Here is a 19,267-nt window from a genome sequence, read left to right on the forward strand (position 1 = left end):
AATATTTGGAAACAAGTTAAGGCACCAGAGGCAGTCAGTCTTTCTGTTCCGACATGGTACAAGAGAATTCCAGTAAAACACTTTTTGTCCATGGTAAAACTGCGAGTTTAATATGGTAGTCTTAATACAAAATATACTATCATGCAGAGTACTAAGTGGCTGCTTGACTTCTTGAGTTATTTGTGGGAAAATTGTTTCTCAATCCCTATCAAGGTCTTGTCCTTTCTATAATTAGCGACTAATGTGACTAATAAAGACTGGGCAGATTTTCAGAATGTCAGAATGGGATTCAAGTAACATACAACATCTGCCGCATATTTAACAAATGGAAAAACCATTCTTGGTTTTGATGACAGTGTATAGTTCTCAAAGCTTAGTTTGAACAGTTAACCTCCTGTTTTTCTCTGCTAGCCAAACTTTGGTAATAAAGGTAATATTTAGGCCTCATATTTGAAATATCAATAAAAAAAGTTTTGGCAAGTAATGTTAAAAGATAATTGGCATAATGAACGTATTTCATTAACGAATCAGAACTCTAGTGAGCTGTTATGACCAGTTCAAAGGAAAATTTAAAGAACAGATACATTTATAGGTCAGGTTTATTGAAATGATTTGCATACGGAGGCATCACTGTTTTGTGGGAGTTTTTTCTTTTTTTTTCTGGTGAGGAAGGATTGTGTCTCCACTGAACAGAGTTCATGTACATGTTTATGGACAAGGATTATTTTGCTATATATCACTATGCTATTATTTTGCTATATATCACATATTTATATCACTATGCAGTGATCTAGAACTTTCAAAAGTACAAAATTGCTCCCATGGAATCAGAATCAAATAACACAAAAGGATACACTGCAGACAATTTATAGTTTTCCATTGAAGACAACTTTTTCTTTATAGTACTTATATTTAAGAGGATGGTGATAAAGGGGCACCTGGGTGGCTCAGTCGGTTAAGCGTCCAACTCCGGCTCAGGTCATGATCTCACGGTTTGTGAGTTTGAGCCCCACATCGGGCTCTGTGCTGACAGCTCAGAGCCTGGAGCCTGCTTCCGATTCTGTGTCTCCCCCCTCTCTCTGCCCCTCCCATGCTCATGCTCTGTCTCTCTTTGTCTCTCAATAATAAACAAACATTAAAAAAATTTAAAGAGGATGGTGATAACTATGAGTAATATTTGACTTTTTTGATGGTTGAATCTAAATATCAGAAGTTAAGAAGTGACAAAAATGAAAGAGAAGTAAGATTGTGTGTTATAAACTGTGAAGGAAGGAACTGGATTCTTTACTCTTTACCTGGAAGATTCCAGTGAAACTATGGACATAGGAAGCATTGTTAGTTGATGAATAAAGTAAAATAATAAAATGAAATAAAATAAAATAAAATAAAATAAAATAAAATAAAATAAAATAAAAGAATGTCATTTCTCTCAGTTTTACATTAAAATTATAAGTTATCTATTCATAAAGATACTATGGTCAAGCAACTATTTATGTAAATAAATATATTTAGTATCAATTTCATTTAAGAAAGGGAAAAATATTTAGGAAAAAGAAGAAAAAATTTGGAATCAGGAATAAAGAGAATTTGAGTTAGGAGACATCTCAGGGACCGAATTAGTTTCTTCAAAATTATTCTAGTTTATTGCATTTCCTTGTTCTTCCGGTCCTTTGTTCCAAAACAGAAGTAGTAGTAAACATATAGTGGTTAATCACTTAACCCTTATATGTTATATCAGTAACCTCTATACTTGTCTGAGAGGTCATGGTATGACATTTATGACATTAAATGAAGATTGGAATTCTAAGGATTATTACAATTTGGGGATCCACATTCACATATGTGAGTAGATGAACCACAAAAGGAATGAAAATCTAGATGAGTGTATTTGAAAAACAAGTTATGGAATACATAAATGGCACAGTGCATCTTATGGTGTGGAGACTTGCTGAATTATGATCTCACGTGTGACAATGGTAAGCATACATTTGGTAGTGGGAGAGAGAGCTTTTTGATATTGTTCACTGAAGCATTCACGGCTATGTTCAGGCGAAGAGGAAGAGGAGGAGGAAGATAAATTACCTCGAAGAGAGAGCTTGAGACCAAAGAGGAAACGAAAAAGAGATGTTATCCATGAGGATGACCCAGAACCTGAACCAGAGGATGAAGAAACAAGGAAGGCCAGAGAGAAGGAGAGAAGGAGGAGGCTGAAGAGGGGGGCGTAAGTTCGCTCTGATCTGTAACTGAAACTGTGACTCCTTCAAAAGTACTTGACTCTGAAAGAGGACCCCCCCCACTCCCCCACCCTTTAGGCTCTCTGTGGCCTTAAAACTGGTAATTAAAAACTACTTTTAGAAAGACAGCTTGGCGGCCCCTACGTGGCTCAGTCCCTCAAGTGACTGACTCTTGGTTTTGGCTCGGGTCATGATCTTGTGGTTTTATAAGTTCGAACCCCACGTCTGGCTCTGCACTGGCAGCACGGAGCCCTCCCTCTCTATCTGCCCCTCTCCCACTCGCACTGCCTCTGTCTCTCTCTCAAAAATAAATAAACTTAAAAACAATAAACACAGGCTTAATCCAATGCTGCCATTTTTTACTCCACTTAGTTATATGTATTTTACAATTTAAATAGAATTTAAAAACGAATATATGTATTAAGAATGGGCTAAGAGAAATTTCCTAATGAGACATCTAAATTGTCATGGTTATTAATATAGTTCATTAATTAATATTGATATTGCTATTAATTAATATTAATAGTTCATTTAGGTATTTTGAAGTTATCCCATTAATGACATATATTGTTATCAAAGTTAAGTGGAAAATTCCTAAACAGTGAGCCCAAATCACTTTAGCTTAGGGAGCCGGGGTTGACAAAATATGGCTAATTCCAGCCCAAGAGCTAAGAGTGGTTCTTAGAGTTTTAAAGGGTTGTTGATTAACAAACAAACAAGCAAAACCAAAGACGAATATGGGACAGAACTGTATGTAACCCTCAAAGCCTAAAATACTAAGCATCTCTTCTTTTACAGAAGAGCATTGGGGCTGTCATTTCCTTTTTTTTTTTTTTTAATTTTTTTTTTTCAACGTTTTTATTTATTTTTGGGACAGAGAGAGACAGAGCATGAACGGGGGAGGGGCAGAGAGAGGGAGACACAGAATCGGAAACAGGCTCCAGGCTCCGAGCCATCAGCCCAGAGCCTGACGCGGGGCTCGAACTCACGGACCACGAGATCGTGACCTGGCTGAAGTCAGACGCTTAACCGACTGCGCCACCCAGGCGCCCCTGTCATTTCCTTTTTAACACAACCCTGCACCTACCATTTCCACCAGGCGAACATTTCACTGAGCACTGACTTTATATAGAATAGTTTGTTAAATGCTAGTTAGGAAAAATCTAATGAAATGGTTTTCGAGTCTTTGCCTTCTGGAAATTTGCAGATGGCGGGCTGGTAGGAAAAGCGTGTGTGTAATACACATCTAATAATAGAAAACCTTGACCCTTTGGAAAGGCTTTAAGAGAGCAGCTACTCTGCCCCTCTCAGGTAGTAGGGTCATGGGAACCACTACAAAGTGATACGATTTCCTCCAAAACACTCTTAGGACTTTAGATGAAGAGGAATTTTCTAAGATGTCCTCCCCAAATGATACATTCCAGTGTTCAACAACTAGCTATTACTTTCCTTTTCGTAAATAATTGTAATTAAATACAATTGTATGGAAATTTTGGCAGGTAAAGAAGCTTAGCATTGATAGCTGATGGTTCCTTTTAAAACGAAAGACTAACCCCACCTACTTCTTCATCATATTTTTGTTGATTTCAGTTTTGAAATCTCCCTCCCCTTCTTTCTTTTTCTCCTCCTCCCCAAACTCCTTTCTTCCATCTTTGAATATCAAGACATCACCTTTTTAAAAATTTTGCCTCTGGTATTCTTTTTTCTATTTTCTTTTTATGCTTTTTATGCTTTTTACTTTCGAAAACAAAATATCTCATGTTTTTTTTAATTAAAATTTTTGTAAAGTTTATTTATTTATTTTGAGAGAGAGAGAGAGAGAGAACACTTACAAGCATGTGAAGGGCAAAGAGAGAGAATCCCAAGCAGGTTCCATGTTGTTAGCATGTGATCATGACCTGAGCCCAAATCAAGACTTGGTCACTTAACCTAAATGAGCCACCTCATCTCATACATTTAAGCTCTATGTCCTTATTGTCATCACTACTATGATGCAGTAATATTTCCTATTAGCAAAGCTTGCGTTTTCTGATAGTGAGATTTCAACAATAGATGCATGCATGATATAGGCTGTGTTCTAGAATTTGCTATTCTTCTCCACTTGTGCCTCAGAGAGGTCCTTTCAAAAAGGTGAATTGGGGGCTGGAGGTTGCGCCTTGGTGGCTCAGTCAGTTAAGTGTCCGACTTCGGCTCAGGTCATGATCTTGTGGTTTGTGAGTTTGAGCCCCGCGTTGGGCTCTGTGCTGACAGTTCAGAGCTTGCTTGGGATTCTCGCTCTCTCCTTCTGTCACTCTCTCTGTGCCCCTCCCCTGAACACACACACTCTCTCTCTCTCTCTCTCTCTCTCTCTCAAAAATAAATAAACGTTAAAAAAATAAAAAATAAAAAGAAAAGTTCTGTGCTCTCTCGGTCTGCTTAAGGCCCACATGTTAACTGCTCAACTCCTAGAAATCGGACCATATAAATCAGTGGGTCTTGGCCCCTATTGCCTGAAGGAAAGTTGTCCTTGTGACAGTGTCTGTCCTTAGCTGGTACCAGTCTCACCCTGATTCTCAGAGGCCCAAGGGTAGCCCTGCCCCCCTTTCTCCTCACTCCTCCAAACAGCCAAACCTGGCTACAGTGAGCTTTGTCTCCAAAGGTTTTTCAAATTACATGATTACTTCCATAATTTGGGCAACTCGTCTAAATAGTATCATAAATTATTTCTGGTGATTGATGGTTCCAATCCCAATATGAAGGTTCATTTTCTGTTGTTCATTTTGAAGACATTAAAAAAAAATTTTCTTTTTAATGTTAATTTATTTTTGACAGAGAGAGAGAGAGAGAAAGCGAGCTGAGTGAGGGAGGGGCAGAGAGAGAGGGAGACACAGAATCCGAAGCAGGCTCCAGGCTCTGAGCTGTCAGCACAGAGTCTGATGCGGGGCTTGAGCTCACAGACTGCAAGATCATGACCTGAGCCTAAGTCAGATGCTCAACCGACTGAGCCATCTAGGCTCCCCACCAAGCATTTGTTTTTTTTCCAAAGAAAATATATTAGCAAATATATTGTGAGAAAGATTTGTAGGCAAATATATTGCGAGAAAGATTTGTAGGCAAATCAGGGCATGTTTATTTAGATTAACTGATTTATGGTCTTTTAAAATTTAAATGTTCAAGTGAAACACCTTAGGGAATTTCCCCTGCACTAACAAAACATTTGAAGCCAACTAAAACCAAGGTTGCAATGCTAACTATCTTTGGAGACAGTGAAAAAATACTGCCTCGTTAGACATTTTGGAGGATTTCTAATAATATGACAGGCTTTTCCTGACCCAGTTTTAAGTGTAAGAAATATGTTCATAGCAGTGAGAAATTCAGCACATTATGCCTTTTTTCCCCCTAACAACTGTTGTTTAAATAAATCAAACTGAAGATAGAAAGCCATTCTTGCACAGATTAGCCCTACAGTTTAGAAGATGAAGCAAACCTCTGCAATATTCTTTTAATATGATTAGCACTTTCTTTGAGTGATTCTTAAGAAAACAGTTCCCTTATATGCTGGTGAAAGTAATATTATAATTACCTGCCTGTTTGAAGATAACTTATTGAAGAACCATTCCTGGTAGCACAACACAATCCGTCTGGAGCAATCAACAATTAACAAAAAAGACTTTAAAAATATACCGGTCTGGGGTTATTTAGTGTAAGAATTTATTCTTATCTTTCCATACCATACTAATCTTGGAGGACATTGTTCAATTTTAGTGGACTTTGAGTAGTGGATTTATGATGATAACCCTGTCATCCAGAAAAATTCTGTACATAAACATTTATTTAATTAATATTTATCCAGCTCCACTGCTGTGGAAGCTAATTTGCTAATTTCTTTGGAAGACATGGATATGAATATGCAATTGACTGTATTCTCCCGAAGTTCATAATAGCGTAAGGGAGGGGTTACTTGGACCCAAATCATTGTGAAATAAGACAGTATAAATGTGTCGGAGAAGAACAAGGTTGTTTGGAGTTTTGGAAAGGACAAATCTATTTATTATATGGGATAATATATATGGATAATCAGAAAAGGGTTAAAGAGATTTGACATAAGTTTTTAAGGAATCATAGAATTTAAATGCATAAAGAACTAGATTTAAGATAGCAGGAAAGGATAGAATTAGTGTTAGGAAGATTTCCATTAAGTCGTTTCTAAAAATTGGCATGTAAAGAAATAAACTTTAGTTACATGGTAAATCCACATCCTAATAGATCTTTTTTTTTTTTAATTCTTTGATGATACTACATTAAGCAAGATACTGTTTCAGATATGATTCCTAATGGGAATCCATTAATGTAAAGCTTTAAGGTACTTACATGTAGATACCGTTGACCCTTGAACAACATGGTTTTGAATTGCATGGATTTTTTTTCCTTTTTTTTAAAAAGATTTTAATTGCAGTTTCATTAACATACAGTGTTACATTAGTTTCAGGCACACAATCTAGTGATTCAACACTCAGTGCTCATCATGATAAGTTTACTCTTAACCCCCATCACCTATTTCACCCATCCCCCAGACTGGTAACCATCCGTTTGTTCTCTGTAGTTAAGAGTCTGGGTTTTTTGTTTTGTTTTGTTTCTTAAATCCACATATGAATGCAATCCTATGGTATTCGTCTGTCTCTGACTGACATTTCACTGAGCATAATACTCTTTAGATCCATCCATGTTGTTGTGAATGGCAAGATTTCGTTCTTTTTTATGGCTGAGTAATATTCCATTGTGTTGCCTCTTCTTTATCCATTCATCTATCCGTAGACACTTGGGCTGCTTCCATAATTCGGCTATTGTAAACGGTGCTGCGATAAACATGGGGGTGCATACATCTTTTCAAATTGGTATTTTTATATTCCTTGGATAAATATCCAGTAGTGGGATTACTGGGCCATATGGTAATTCTATTTTTAATTTTTTGAGGAACCTCCATACTGTTTCCCACAGTGGCTGCCCTAGTTTGCAATCCTACCAACAGTGCATGCGGTTCTTTTTTCTCCACATCCTCACCAACACTTGTTTCTTGTGCTGTTGATTTTAGCCATTCTGACAGGTGTGAGGTGATATCTCATTGTGGTTGTGATTTGCATTTCCATGATGATAGTGATGTTGAGCATCTTTTCACATGTCTGCTGGACATCTGTATATCTATCTTCTTTGGAGAAACGTCTTTTCCATGTCTTCTGCCCATTTTTAAATTGGATTATTTGTTTTTTTGGTGTTGAGTTGTATAAGTTCTTTAAATATTTTGGATACTCACCCTTTATCAGATTCTGTCATTTGCAAATATCTTCTCCCATTGGGTAGGTTGTCTTTTAGTTTTGTTGATTGTTTCCTTTGCTGTGCAGACACTTTTTATTTTGATGTAGTCTCAATAGTTGATTTCTGCTTTTGTTTCCCTTGCCTCAGAGACATATATAGAAAATGTTGCTACAGCTGATGTCAGAGAAATTACTACCTGTGCTCTCTTTTAGGTTTTTATGCTTTTAGGTCTCATATTCAAGTCCTTAATCCATTTTGAGTTTATTTTTGTGTATGAAATAAGTAAATCATCCATTTTCATTCTTTTGCATGAAGCTGTCCGGTTTTCCCAATGTCGTTTGTTGAAGAGATTATCTTTTTTCCCATTGCACATTCTTGCCTTACATGGATTTTGAATATTTATTAAATTTGGATTTGGTCTATGTCTACATGGAAACAAGTTTTTAGTAATATTCAGCAAAACAGTCTCTTTCTTTTTCAATTGAAGTATAATTGACAGCCAATGTCACATTAGTTTCAGGTGTTCAACATAGTGATGTGACAAGCAAAACAATCAGTTTTACTAAAACATACATTTTCTTCCTGTGACAAATCAACACACATATTGTTATTCTGATTGGCAAATTAAGCAAACAAAAACTGTGAATATAGATGTAGTAAAAATGTCAGAGTTGCAACCACCATGAAATTTTATATAATAATCAAAAAAATAATTAAAACGAAAACAACCTACTGGCAATCAGAGTTGTATTTTAGAGTGTACTCTTACTGGTCTCTTACTATTCTTTTTAAAGTTAAAAAAAATATATTTGAGAGAGAGAGAGTGCGGGGGAGGGGCAGAGGGAGAGAGAGGGAACCTCCAGCAGACTCTATGCTCAGCACGGAGCCTGACACAGAGCTTGATCCCATGACCCCGGGATCATGACCAGAGTCATCAAGAGTCAGACACTCAACTGACTGAACCACCCAGGCACCCCAAATTACTATTCTAAGCAAAACATTTGAATTGGTCAAGAAACCCAACTGTCAACAGGAAGTGTTATTTTAGAAAGTTAATATGAGTTTTTATTTCAGTAATCATGACATGATTAAAAACTGGGTTGGTGAGAAAGAAAGGAGTGTGCACAGTCATTTTGTACGGTGGCCTGTAACGCTGTGGCTGTGTCCCCCTCTCCCTCAGCTGGAACTTTCAAAAGCAGCTCTGCCATGGTCTTACTGTGTGTAGTCATGATGAGTATAGTCAACAGAAAAGTATGTTTCTCTTTACAATTTTTTTTTAATGTTTGTTTATTTTTGAGAGAGAGAAAGAGAGAGATAGCGCACGAGCGGGGGAGGGGCAGAGAGCGAGGGAGACACAGAACCCCAAGCAGGCTCCAGGCTCTCAGCTGTCTGCACAGAGCCCGATGGGGGCTCGAACTCACAAACCTCAAGATCATGACCTGAGCTGAAGTTGGATGCTTAACCGACTAAGCCACACAGGGGCCCCTGTTACTTTTTTTTTTTAATGTTTATTTATTTATTTATTTATTTTTTGAGAGAGAGAGAGACAGAGAGAGAGAGAAAGAAAATGCAAGCAGGGGAGGAGCAAAGAGAGAGGGTGACAGAGGATCCCAAGCAGGCTCCGTGCCGACAGCAGACAGCCCGATGCGGGGCTCAAACCCACAAACCACAAGATCGTGACCTGAGTCAAAGCTGGATGCCTAACCCACTGAGCCACCCAGGTACCCCACAGCAAAGTATGTTTCTGACTAACACTGAGTCAGATTGCAATTTCTCTGTCAGGGTTTAGTTAGGAGAAAGAAACTTCTTCAGTTAATTGAACAGAAAGTATTTGATAAGAGAACTGTTGAGTAGGGATAAATAATTGTTGTCTAGGTTACTGGGAAGGTGAAAAGACAACACTCAGGTATCATGGTGACGACAAGTATATGAAGCAGCTACCTCTCCAAGGGCTACAGGAACAGAGAAGAGAGGTTGAAATTTAAACTTAAAAGCATAGAGGAGAGGGGTGGCCGAGTGGCTCGGTTGGCTAAGCGACTGACTTTTGATTCTGGCTCAGGCCATGATCCCAGGGTTGTGGGATCGAGCCCCGAGTCGGGCTCTGTGCTGAGCGAGGAGCCTGCTTGGGATTCTCTCTCTCTGTCCCTCCTCCCCCTCTCTCCCAAAATAAAGAAACCCAAGAAGCATAGAGGAAAGACATATGGGGCTGAAACCATTGCAAAGGGGGTGATCCACCAGCGGTGCTGGTTTTCTACCGGGGTGGTGAGGAAGCTGGTTCTGTTAGTGTTGGGGAAATTGGCAAGCTGGATTCACCTGTAGCTGTGGGAGGACCCTTCAGCTAGTGGGGTGAAGAAGCATTACCAGGGAGGAAGTACCACCCCAGGAAGCGAACAGGAATCCCAAGTCCCTTCTGGGTATCTCTTATTGACAGCCTACTATTGAGGCAGCTGACAAAGCAGAAATGTGCCCTACAGAGCCCCAGCCCCAGCATCCCAATATTCAGTATAGAAGGGGAGTCTGGAGCTGAAGGACAATAGCTCAATCAACAAAGCTATCTATAAAAAATGTTGATCTTTACAAAATGGGGCATTACATTCCTCACCTTAAAATCCTGCTGCTCATGTTTAGATTGTTTTGATTTGTTTCGTTAGTTCTGGACCCTATGGCATTTTTGCAATCCGAGAAACACAGAAGAGAAAAGAAACATCTCATTTGCTCAGTGAGAAGCCAAGTTCCTTTGAAGGTCCCTTCAAAGGTTTCGTTTCTACCAAATAAACTTCAAGCTGAATTTTATCAACTGAAGTTTTGAATTTAATTAACAGATTAAGTTACCTTCGAGAAATAGATTTTTTTAATTTTTCCCTATTTCAATTTTTCTCTTTCTCTTGAGACATGGCTAACAAATTTGTAAGGGCACTTCAAAGACATCTTCCCCTCTCATTTACCATCCTTATCAAAAAGTAATGTTTCTCAATGAAATGTAGAATTGGTTGGAGAAAGGATACAAGGGAACAAAGTAGAGAGGAAAATATCTTGATAGATCTGCAACTAATATTCCACAGGTCTTCTAGTCCTGAGAGTTATGTCCTGAGGCTATGGATGTAAAACTGTTTCAGGACTTCAGAAGGTAAACGCTATTATTTTAAAGTTGCAATAATTCCAGAAATCCCGCATCAGTGTTCAGATATCTGCAAGCTCTAAGGCTTATAAATCTCAGCCTCCTCTATGTACAACCGAGTTGATTGATATCCATTGACTGAGTATCCGAGAGCGTTCTTCTTTAAGTCTGGTAGTCAGGCAAAGCTTAACTCTATTAAGGTTTCTTTCTTTTCTATCTTTTAAAGGGAAGAAGAAGAAGAAATTGATGAGGAGGAATTGGAAAGACTGAAGGCAGAGTTAGATGAGAAAAGACAAATGATTGCTACTGTCAAATGCAAGCCTTGGAAAATGGAGAAGAAAATTGAAGTTCTCAAGTACGATGCCTCTTTTCATAATTAGAAACACTGTCCTTGATTATTGATCTCCCAACTCCTCTATTACCTATGTTTTGTACATGGTGCTATATATAATATATCATATATATAAAATACTCATTATTATATATAACATTAATGGTCATATACACATATACAACATATTATATATGTTACATGTCATGTATGTAAACATGTCATATATCATATACATGGGCATATATGCATATATATGTATATATATATATATATCATCATTAGAGAGGCTGGGCTAATGATTATCAATTTAAAAAAATTATGAGCAAATTCATTGTTTGGAGTCTTATAACCTCTGGTCACTTTTAGCCATTTGTTCATGAGAATTTCTTTAATGTAATGCATTCATTACTTTCTCTCTGAAAGAGATAATATATTTGAATTTTACAAGTCTGTGTGACTGGCAGATTCTTGTTTCTCTGCAGGGTCCCAGCCTCAGGTGACATAATCATGTGACAGCTCTCTTTAAAGCACAGGGAAGATATTAAGCCAACAGAAGAGTAAATAGGATTCCAATTAAGGATTATGCTAATAGCTATTCCATGGCGACATGTCAGTGACCCAATTTCACTCTTACGTTGAACATTGACGGGGGTAACAAACATACTCGGGGCACCCGGATTTACAAACTTCCTATATGAAAAGGCAAATGATTATCTCTTTCTGGGGGATGGAAGCATCTTCGCTTCTGATCACTTCTGAGGATCATGCTATGTTTCCTTGCCACGGTTGTTGGGGAGACGAGGCATGAATAAAAGGGAATGTGTCAGTGGTAACAGCCATGTTTATATCTTTCAGTGGTGCTACTGATTGCATTTTTCCATAGAACCATTTTTGTAAGTAGTGGTAAATTTCCAAAGCTGTCTCTCCACCAGGCTATTTAACTAATAATGTTAAATATTATAGAGGAGAATATTATTGTCTCTGGTGATGAGAGAAAGAATTGAAATAGCTACCAGGATAATTCTCTTCTAATCTTAGCTTTGTAAACGAGCATGTGTTATTTGAGGACACTGCTTAGACTTCTGGGGCCTCATATCCAAAATAAAACAAGAAATTCTCCATCTATTCTGTGAAGTGGGAACCTAGCCATCATTTGTAATGGCATTGTTTTCTTTGCGGATAAAGTTTTCCAAGTTCCAAACAGTGGTTTTCCCAGCAAACTTCTATAACACTGCACAGTCGTAGGCTGGGAACTCTATGTGCATGTGCTTGTACCCACCAGCCCTGAATGAAAGCAAAGGCAAGCAGGGTTCCTGGTTCCCTGGAGCTAGTAACACGTGTGCGTGCGCGTACGCATTCGACGTGGTGATAATGACGCTAAATGATAGATTTAAAAATATCCTTGCTTGGCAAAACAGGAGTTTGGCAACCACTTTACGTTGCTTCCAAAATATCGTTTGAAATACGATTGGACATAAAATGCCCAAAACTGGAAACCACAAGTAACTGTATGTAGAAAGTTGTAAAATTGGAAAGCAGTGATACTGTGAACTTTCAAAGCGTGGTGTGAAATTGGGTAAGAATGCCGAAGAGCGTATCTTCCCTTTCCACCTGCAGAAAGTGTAGAAATACCCCCACCCTCCCTGGTCTGTCTCTCCCATGCCAGGCAATGGAGTAGGAATGGGCTTCTGATTTGAGTTTGAATCTCAGACCTTCACTTCATAGCTGTGCAAATTTGAATGAATTGTTTAGCTCTCCGACATTCAGGTTCCTTATGAAATTATGCTAATTTACCAGGTTAGTGGAATCATAAAGTGGGATAATTTACATAAAACACTTAGCACGCTGCCAGAACATAGCACGTAGCTGGGAAGCACAAGTTGTAATTATTATTTCACCTCAGGACAGAGTCAATGTTGCCTGGTCCCCTGCAGCATGTCAGGAGAGACAGAGTGAGTGTGAGACACGGCAGGGCTAGGTGGAGGCACACCTGGTCAGGGATAACCTTAGCCACCTTGGGGGATGGTGACACATTGGTAGCAGTCTAGATGGGTAACTGATTTTGACGTTCCAGCGAAGAATAGAGCCTCTTGACAATTTGGCAGAATCCAGGGCCAGGCCACTTTCAGATCTTCCAAATGGACCCAGGGTAATCCTGTGGCAGATTTTAGGACCTGGGGCCTTGAACTGAGTCCAGGAATTAACCCATTTTGCGAAGTGGAGAGATGGGGCTTGGGATGCCCCTAATGCTAGGGCAGAGGTTGAAAATGAGTCTGCAGCTCAGTCTAGATCTTAGGTTTTAGATCTGAGTGTTAGGTTTTTATTTGGCCCACATGCTTTTTTTTTCTTTTTATTCTTTTTTTTGTTCTTTTTATTCATATATCTATAACATAAAATTGACCATTTTAACCATTTTGGGGTGTATTTTGTTTTAAATTATTTTTTAAATGTTTATTTATTTTTGAGAGAGATTCAGAGCGTGAGCCGGGGAGGGGCAGAGAGAGGGAGACACAGAATCCTAAGCAGGCTCCAGGCTCTGAGCTGTCAGCACAGAGCATGACGTGGTGCTCGAACTCACAAACCGTGAGATCATGACCCGAGCTGAAGTCGGACGCTCAACCGACTGAGCCACCCAGGCACCCCTGGGGTGTATTTTTTAACAACATTTTTCTTTGTTGTCAAATGTTAAAAAGTAGGAGATTTCACACTAAAAAAATCCACATGTCCAGCTCCTGCTGGACAAGTGGAGCATCTGGTCCCACATTCTTACATGAAAATAGCAGCTGGGGCTCAGTGATAGTTGCACTTAGGAACAGGGAATTCAGTCTTCAGTGCACACAATTCTCGATCCACATCAGTTGGTCACGCTATTTGGTTAAACCCTCTATGCATTCCAGTCTGCTGCCTCCTACCCGTGCAGCCAGGGAGCCAGTTAGGCATGTTACCAAGGCAGTGATTCAGAACATCAAGTTCAAAGCCAGCTTGCAGAATGCAAGCACAGATTTAGGCCCAGAGAAGAAGAAACTATGGCTTCTCACCTGTCAGTAACGCTCACTGTCTTACAACGATTCTCCATGGCCAGAAGTCAGTCCTGCTTTGTAGCTTGGCAGTTCTCTGCACAGCTGGTACCAGTGGTCATGGTCAGCCTGATCCTCTTGGTTTCAGCCTCTGGGATGAAGCTGTTGGCACTACTGTGGCCAGCCTGTCTCCCTTTGTGGGTTTTTGAATGTTGTATTGAGCTTCTCCCGCATGGATCTCAATCGCATTATTAGGACAAGCGGTGAATACTTGATAGTGTGGAGAGATAAAGGTTTCTCTGCCCCAATGCCACTGAAACATGGCGGTCAGGGAGCTTTTCTCGCACCCTTTATTTCTTTCAGGGACTTCTGACTCTGAGAATGCATTTCTGAGGACCGTGTTATTCCCAGAATTTGCCTCCAGTCATCAATCCTTGCTAACTACATGGAGACCAAGATACTAGTCTCAGTATAACTGGAGCAGATATTTTGATCACAGGTTTGGATTTATGTCGGGATTCCAAGGCTTTCCATCTGGCTCTGGACTCTGATGAGCTTGTGAAACTTCTAAAACAGATTCTATGGAGGATCAGGCTTTCAAGATGTGTTTTAGAGTAAACTTCAGGAACGGTAACTTATTGTTCTGAGGATGCCTTGGGAGGTGGCGCTCGGGGAGTCCCACATTCTGAAAGAATATCTATCGCTAGCAAGGTAAGCATCCTCAGAGCTGAGGACCCAACTACAGTTAAAAGAAGCAGTTAATACATAGGCAAGAAGCTCTAAAAATGGGTTGTTAATCCCTAATGACTCTCAAACATGGCTCAGGAATTGGAGCTCAGCATTTTGAAGGCAGCAGTATTGGCTTTTTAGGACTGAAGAGAGGTCACATCCTTTCCACCGTCACTGTGGAACAGTGTTTTGCAATGTGGTTTCAATGTGTTTCACACAGTCAGGTAGCCTTAAACCTATCAAATAATAATCTCTAGGTGGAGGGGACAGGTGTGTCTGGCCCAGACCAGGCTATGTGTGTTTTAATTTTCTACTCTGAAAGTCAAGGATTGAGGGCCACTGTCTTTTGATTCTGAGAAACAGAAAACCTCAGAAGCAGAACATCTTACCTTACTCTAAACTATTTATTGAATGGGTGAGAATATGTTGGCAGACAGGGAAGGGGAAATAGTGGTATGTTTTCCAACTATTTGAAAGTCAGTTCCTATTTTTTTTTTAATTTAATTTTTTATTTTTTTAGAATTTACATCCAAATTAGTTAGCATATAGTGCAACAGTAATTTCAGGAGTAGATTCCTTAGTGCCTCTTACCCGTTTAGCCCATCCCCCCTCCCACAATCGCTCCAGTAACCCTCCGTTTGTTCTCCATATTTATGAGTCTCTTCTGTTTTGTCCCCCTCAATGTTTTTATATTATTTTTGCTTCCCTTCCCTTATGTTCATCTGGTTTGTCTCTTAAAGTCCTCATATGAGTAAAGTCATATGATATTTGTCTTTCTCTGTCTTTCTCTTCACTTAGCATAATACCCTCCAGTTCCATGCACGTAGTTGCAAATGGCAAGATTTCATTCTTTTTGATTGCCGAGTAATACTCCACTGTATATATATGTATATACCACATCTTCTTTATCCATTCATCCATCGATGGACATTTGGGCTCTTTCCATACTTTGGCTATTGTGGATAGTGTTGCAGTCAACATTGGGGTGCATGTCTCCCTTCGAAACAGCACACCTGTATCCTGTGGATAAATGCCTAGTAGTGCAATTGCTGGGTCGTAGGGTCTATTTTTAGTATTTTTAGAAACCTCCATACTATTTTCCAGAGTGGCTGCACCAGCTTGCATTCCCATCAGTTCCTATTCTTATTAATGAACTAAAAACATAGGATTTTAGGCATATCTATTTTGAAGTTATTAATGGGTTTCACTTAGAAGTTGGGTAACTAGGGGCGCCTGGGTGGCTCGGTCGGTTGAGCATCCGACTTTGGCTCAAGTCATGATCTCATGGTTCGTGGGTTCGAGCCCCGTGTCAGGCTCTCTGCTGACATCTCAGGGCCTGGAGCCTGCTTCGGAGTCTGTGTCTCCCTCTCTCTCTGCTCCTCCCCTGCGTACACTCTGTCTCTCTCTCAAAAATAAGTAAAGATTAAAAAAAAATAAAAAATAAAAAATAAAAGAAGTGGGTTAACTAGATCTTTCCTCCTTGTTATAGGTGGCTACACTGATCTGAGAGCAACCATCATAGGTGAAATAAAACACCTGGGTGGAAAATAACCATCTACTTATTACTCATCCTGAAACCTAAAACCTAACTGTACCACAACTTTCTACATGGTAGATTTAAAGCTTGCATGACTAATCCTGATGAAGCAATCACTTTATTTTGTTATAGTAGGGTAGTTTTGGGATTGAAAAGTAAGAGACATGGACTCCGAGCTGAGCTGTACCTCTGACTTCATCTCTCTGAGTCTCCTGTATTTATTTGTAAAATGAAGGGATTGGATTGTGGCCCATGGTTTGCAAATTAATGTTAAGTTAAGGCGGTTTGGTGAAATCCCTTCAGGGCAAGGGAGGCAGAGGTAAGAAGGGGGGCTGCTTGGCCAACAGCACCAGCTTCCAGCAGAAACCTAGGACTTCTTTCTTCTTCAGAATGTACTTGTGTCTAAAGCACCCATTTGAAGAAAAAATGCTTCTGTGCCTATTAACATAAGAAATCATTAAAAACCCTCACTTAGCTGGATATTTAAAGGAGCTTATTTTGGGGACGGAGCAGTTCTAACATTTCATGAGTCTACCAAGTAAGATATGGGAGTACTCCAATATACTTTTGCAAGGAAATGGTTCTTGGGTAGAAGCCATTTCAAATGCACTTATTTTGATAACAAGCATGTTTATTTAGCTCTTATACTGACTGTTCTAATTTCTTAGCTGTGTGGCACCCTGATCCAGTGTTTCTGGGAGTTGTCCATCAGCCGACTTGACCTAGTGATTTATTAGTGAAACATTCAATAAAGCTGAAAGGAATTCTTACTATTTCATTTGCATTTAAACATGTGCTTGAAACTGGCAGATTGTCATTAAGGTAACATTCTTCCTTACTCAATCTTCCTTCACAATCCTGTATTCTTTTTTGTTTGTATCGTTTTTGATTTTATTGAATTTTCTTGGTTGAGGGAACTAATATATTTCTAGGGCAGTAAGAATAGACTGGGGTTGATTTTCTCTGCTGGAACTATCTGGGAAAATAGCCCCATGGCTTTCATCCCTTTCTCTCAAGTTTCCTTGGAGCTTGAGATTTTTATAGGTAAGAACCATGATTTCTCCTTCAGTTCACAAAGGCCTTTCCTTCATCTGTCATTGAGAAGGAATGAGGGATTCCACACAAGAGGACCTTTAATCACGTGTACACACCTACTAACACACCCTTCAGCCATTTGGGATTCTTTTTAGTCAATAGCTCAACCAAAGCATCAACTTTCAGTTCTTGTACATTACAGGTATCTGAAGTATATTGATTTTCTCATCCAAAGAATGGAGACTATTGGAAGTCAGTATGGCTGAATTTTGTTGATCAAAATGTAACATTGACATTCAATTTTTCTATTATTTAATCAGGGCCTAGTCGGTATCAAGCGCTGTGCTGTGACTTTGGGCAATTTTCTTAACTTCTGGAACTTAGTGTTTTCTCACTTATAAATGGGGATAAAAAGTAATACTACTTCATAGAATTATTAGGAGGATTAAATCAGTTAAGATCTAAAGCACTTAGAGTGGTGCCTGGCATGTAGGAATTGTTTTATATGTGTTAGCTATTGTTATTTTACTGTCATAATTCCATTTATCTCTCTCAACCATGTATCATTACTTTGGTTTTGTGTATAAGGAAACCAGCGCTCTGAGAGATAAGTAACTGTTTATGTTCAGACAACTGTTAAGTGGTAGAACTATGATTCGGACTTGTGTAGAAACTTACTTTGATGAGATGGAAGTCTTTATACTACTACACAAGCTTGACCACTGGCCATGGGACTGAAAGACCAAACTAACATGCTCAACTCACATGGTCTATTAAGTCAAGTTAAAGTATAGTGATAAGCAAGAGCAAAGAGGTGGCATAAATGGACATGCCAAGCAAGGAATGGCAATAGAGTGGTGGAGGCCACAGGATCACATTTCTTGAATCTTGGGGTTCACGATGCTCACATGCCCTACTGATATTCACCATCCTGCTGGCAGTGTCATTAAGAAGGCTGAGGTCCCAAAGGCCCCCACAGAATGAAGATGACTCGGGCCAATGATAGGCATTTGCTCTATCAGAATGACACAGAGCAAGTACACTCAACGATAGTAGTACCTTGTCAATTAGCCTGTTGACGTGCCACAAGTGGTAGCTGCTTTTCTTGAGCGGAACACACACGAGGAGAATGGAAACATATTGGACGACACCAATGGGTGGTCGATTTAGTGGTGACAGATATCAGTCCCAAAGCGACAGGATCATAACTTGGTCTTTCCATCCACTTCTAACTTTAATATTCTTATTTGTTCAGCTGTTTTGTCTTTCCTTGTCAGGTATTACACGTTCCTAACTTACTTGCTATCTGTTTTGGAATAACAGATATTCCAAACAGATATAACAGGCATCGTATAAATTATGCCTGTGTGTCACATGCTACAAGTTTATTGAAAGTGTATTTATTAGCTACACTTAACACCTCTTATGTGCCCAGCCAGGTACGTCATTTGCAGGATCTGGTGCAAAATGAAAATGTAAGGCCTTTTGTTAAAAAAATAATTAAGAAGGTCAATTATTAAGAATTTCAAGGGGCAACCGGGCGGCTCCGGTTAAGCATCCGACTCTCGGTTTCAGCATCTGACTTTTGGTTTCAGCTCAGGTCATGACCTCATGGTTTGTGGAATTGAGCCCCACGTCGGGCTCTGTGCTGACAGCGCAGAGCCTAGTTAGGATTCTCTCTCTCCTTCCATCTCTGCTCTTCCCCTGCTTACTCTCTCTCTCTCTCAAAATAAATAAATAAACATGAAAAAAAAAGAATTTCAAGACACCTATGGCAGAGCATTAAAGCAGGCACTGGGCTCATCTGTGGTGCTCTGCATCAGGACAGTCACAGGTACACCAAATTTACTCTGCCCATGAGTTTCACCTGAATATTATGAGCCAAGAGCTTTCTTGTGACCTATGCTTAATATTTCTGATGAGTTCCATTCATTATAATAGCATAATTCAATGCTCTCAAAAAACACAGCA

At 39.4% G+C, this 19,267-nt stretch overlaps 1 protein-coding gene across 1 annotated transcript in view; it reads left to right on the forward strand.

Annotated features, from left to right (window-relative positions):
* Window positions 1-10,870: 10,870 nt before the first annotated feature.
* The window catches only part of TMC1 (transmembrane channel like 1), a 94,624-nt gene continuing 86,227 nt past the window's right edge, over window positions 10,871-19,267 (forward strand). Inside the window, exon 1 of the mRNA XM_025931606.2 lies at window positions 10,871-10,999. Within this exon, the coding sequence (XP_025787391.2) occupies window positions 10,941-10,999 (59 nt within the window). The 5' untranslated portion in view covers window positions 10,871-10,940. The remainder of the gene's footprint in view (window positions 11,000-19,267) is intronic.

The sequence above is a fragment of the Puma concolor genome, chromosome D4 (genome assembly GCF_028749965.1).
Source record: "Puma concolor isolate L17-30 chromosome D4, mPumCon1.1.hap2, whole genome shotgun sequence".
Taxonomy (NCBI): Eukaryota; Metazoa; Chordata; class Mammalia; order Carnivora; family Felidae; genus Puma; species Puma concolor.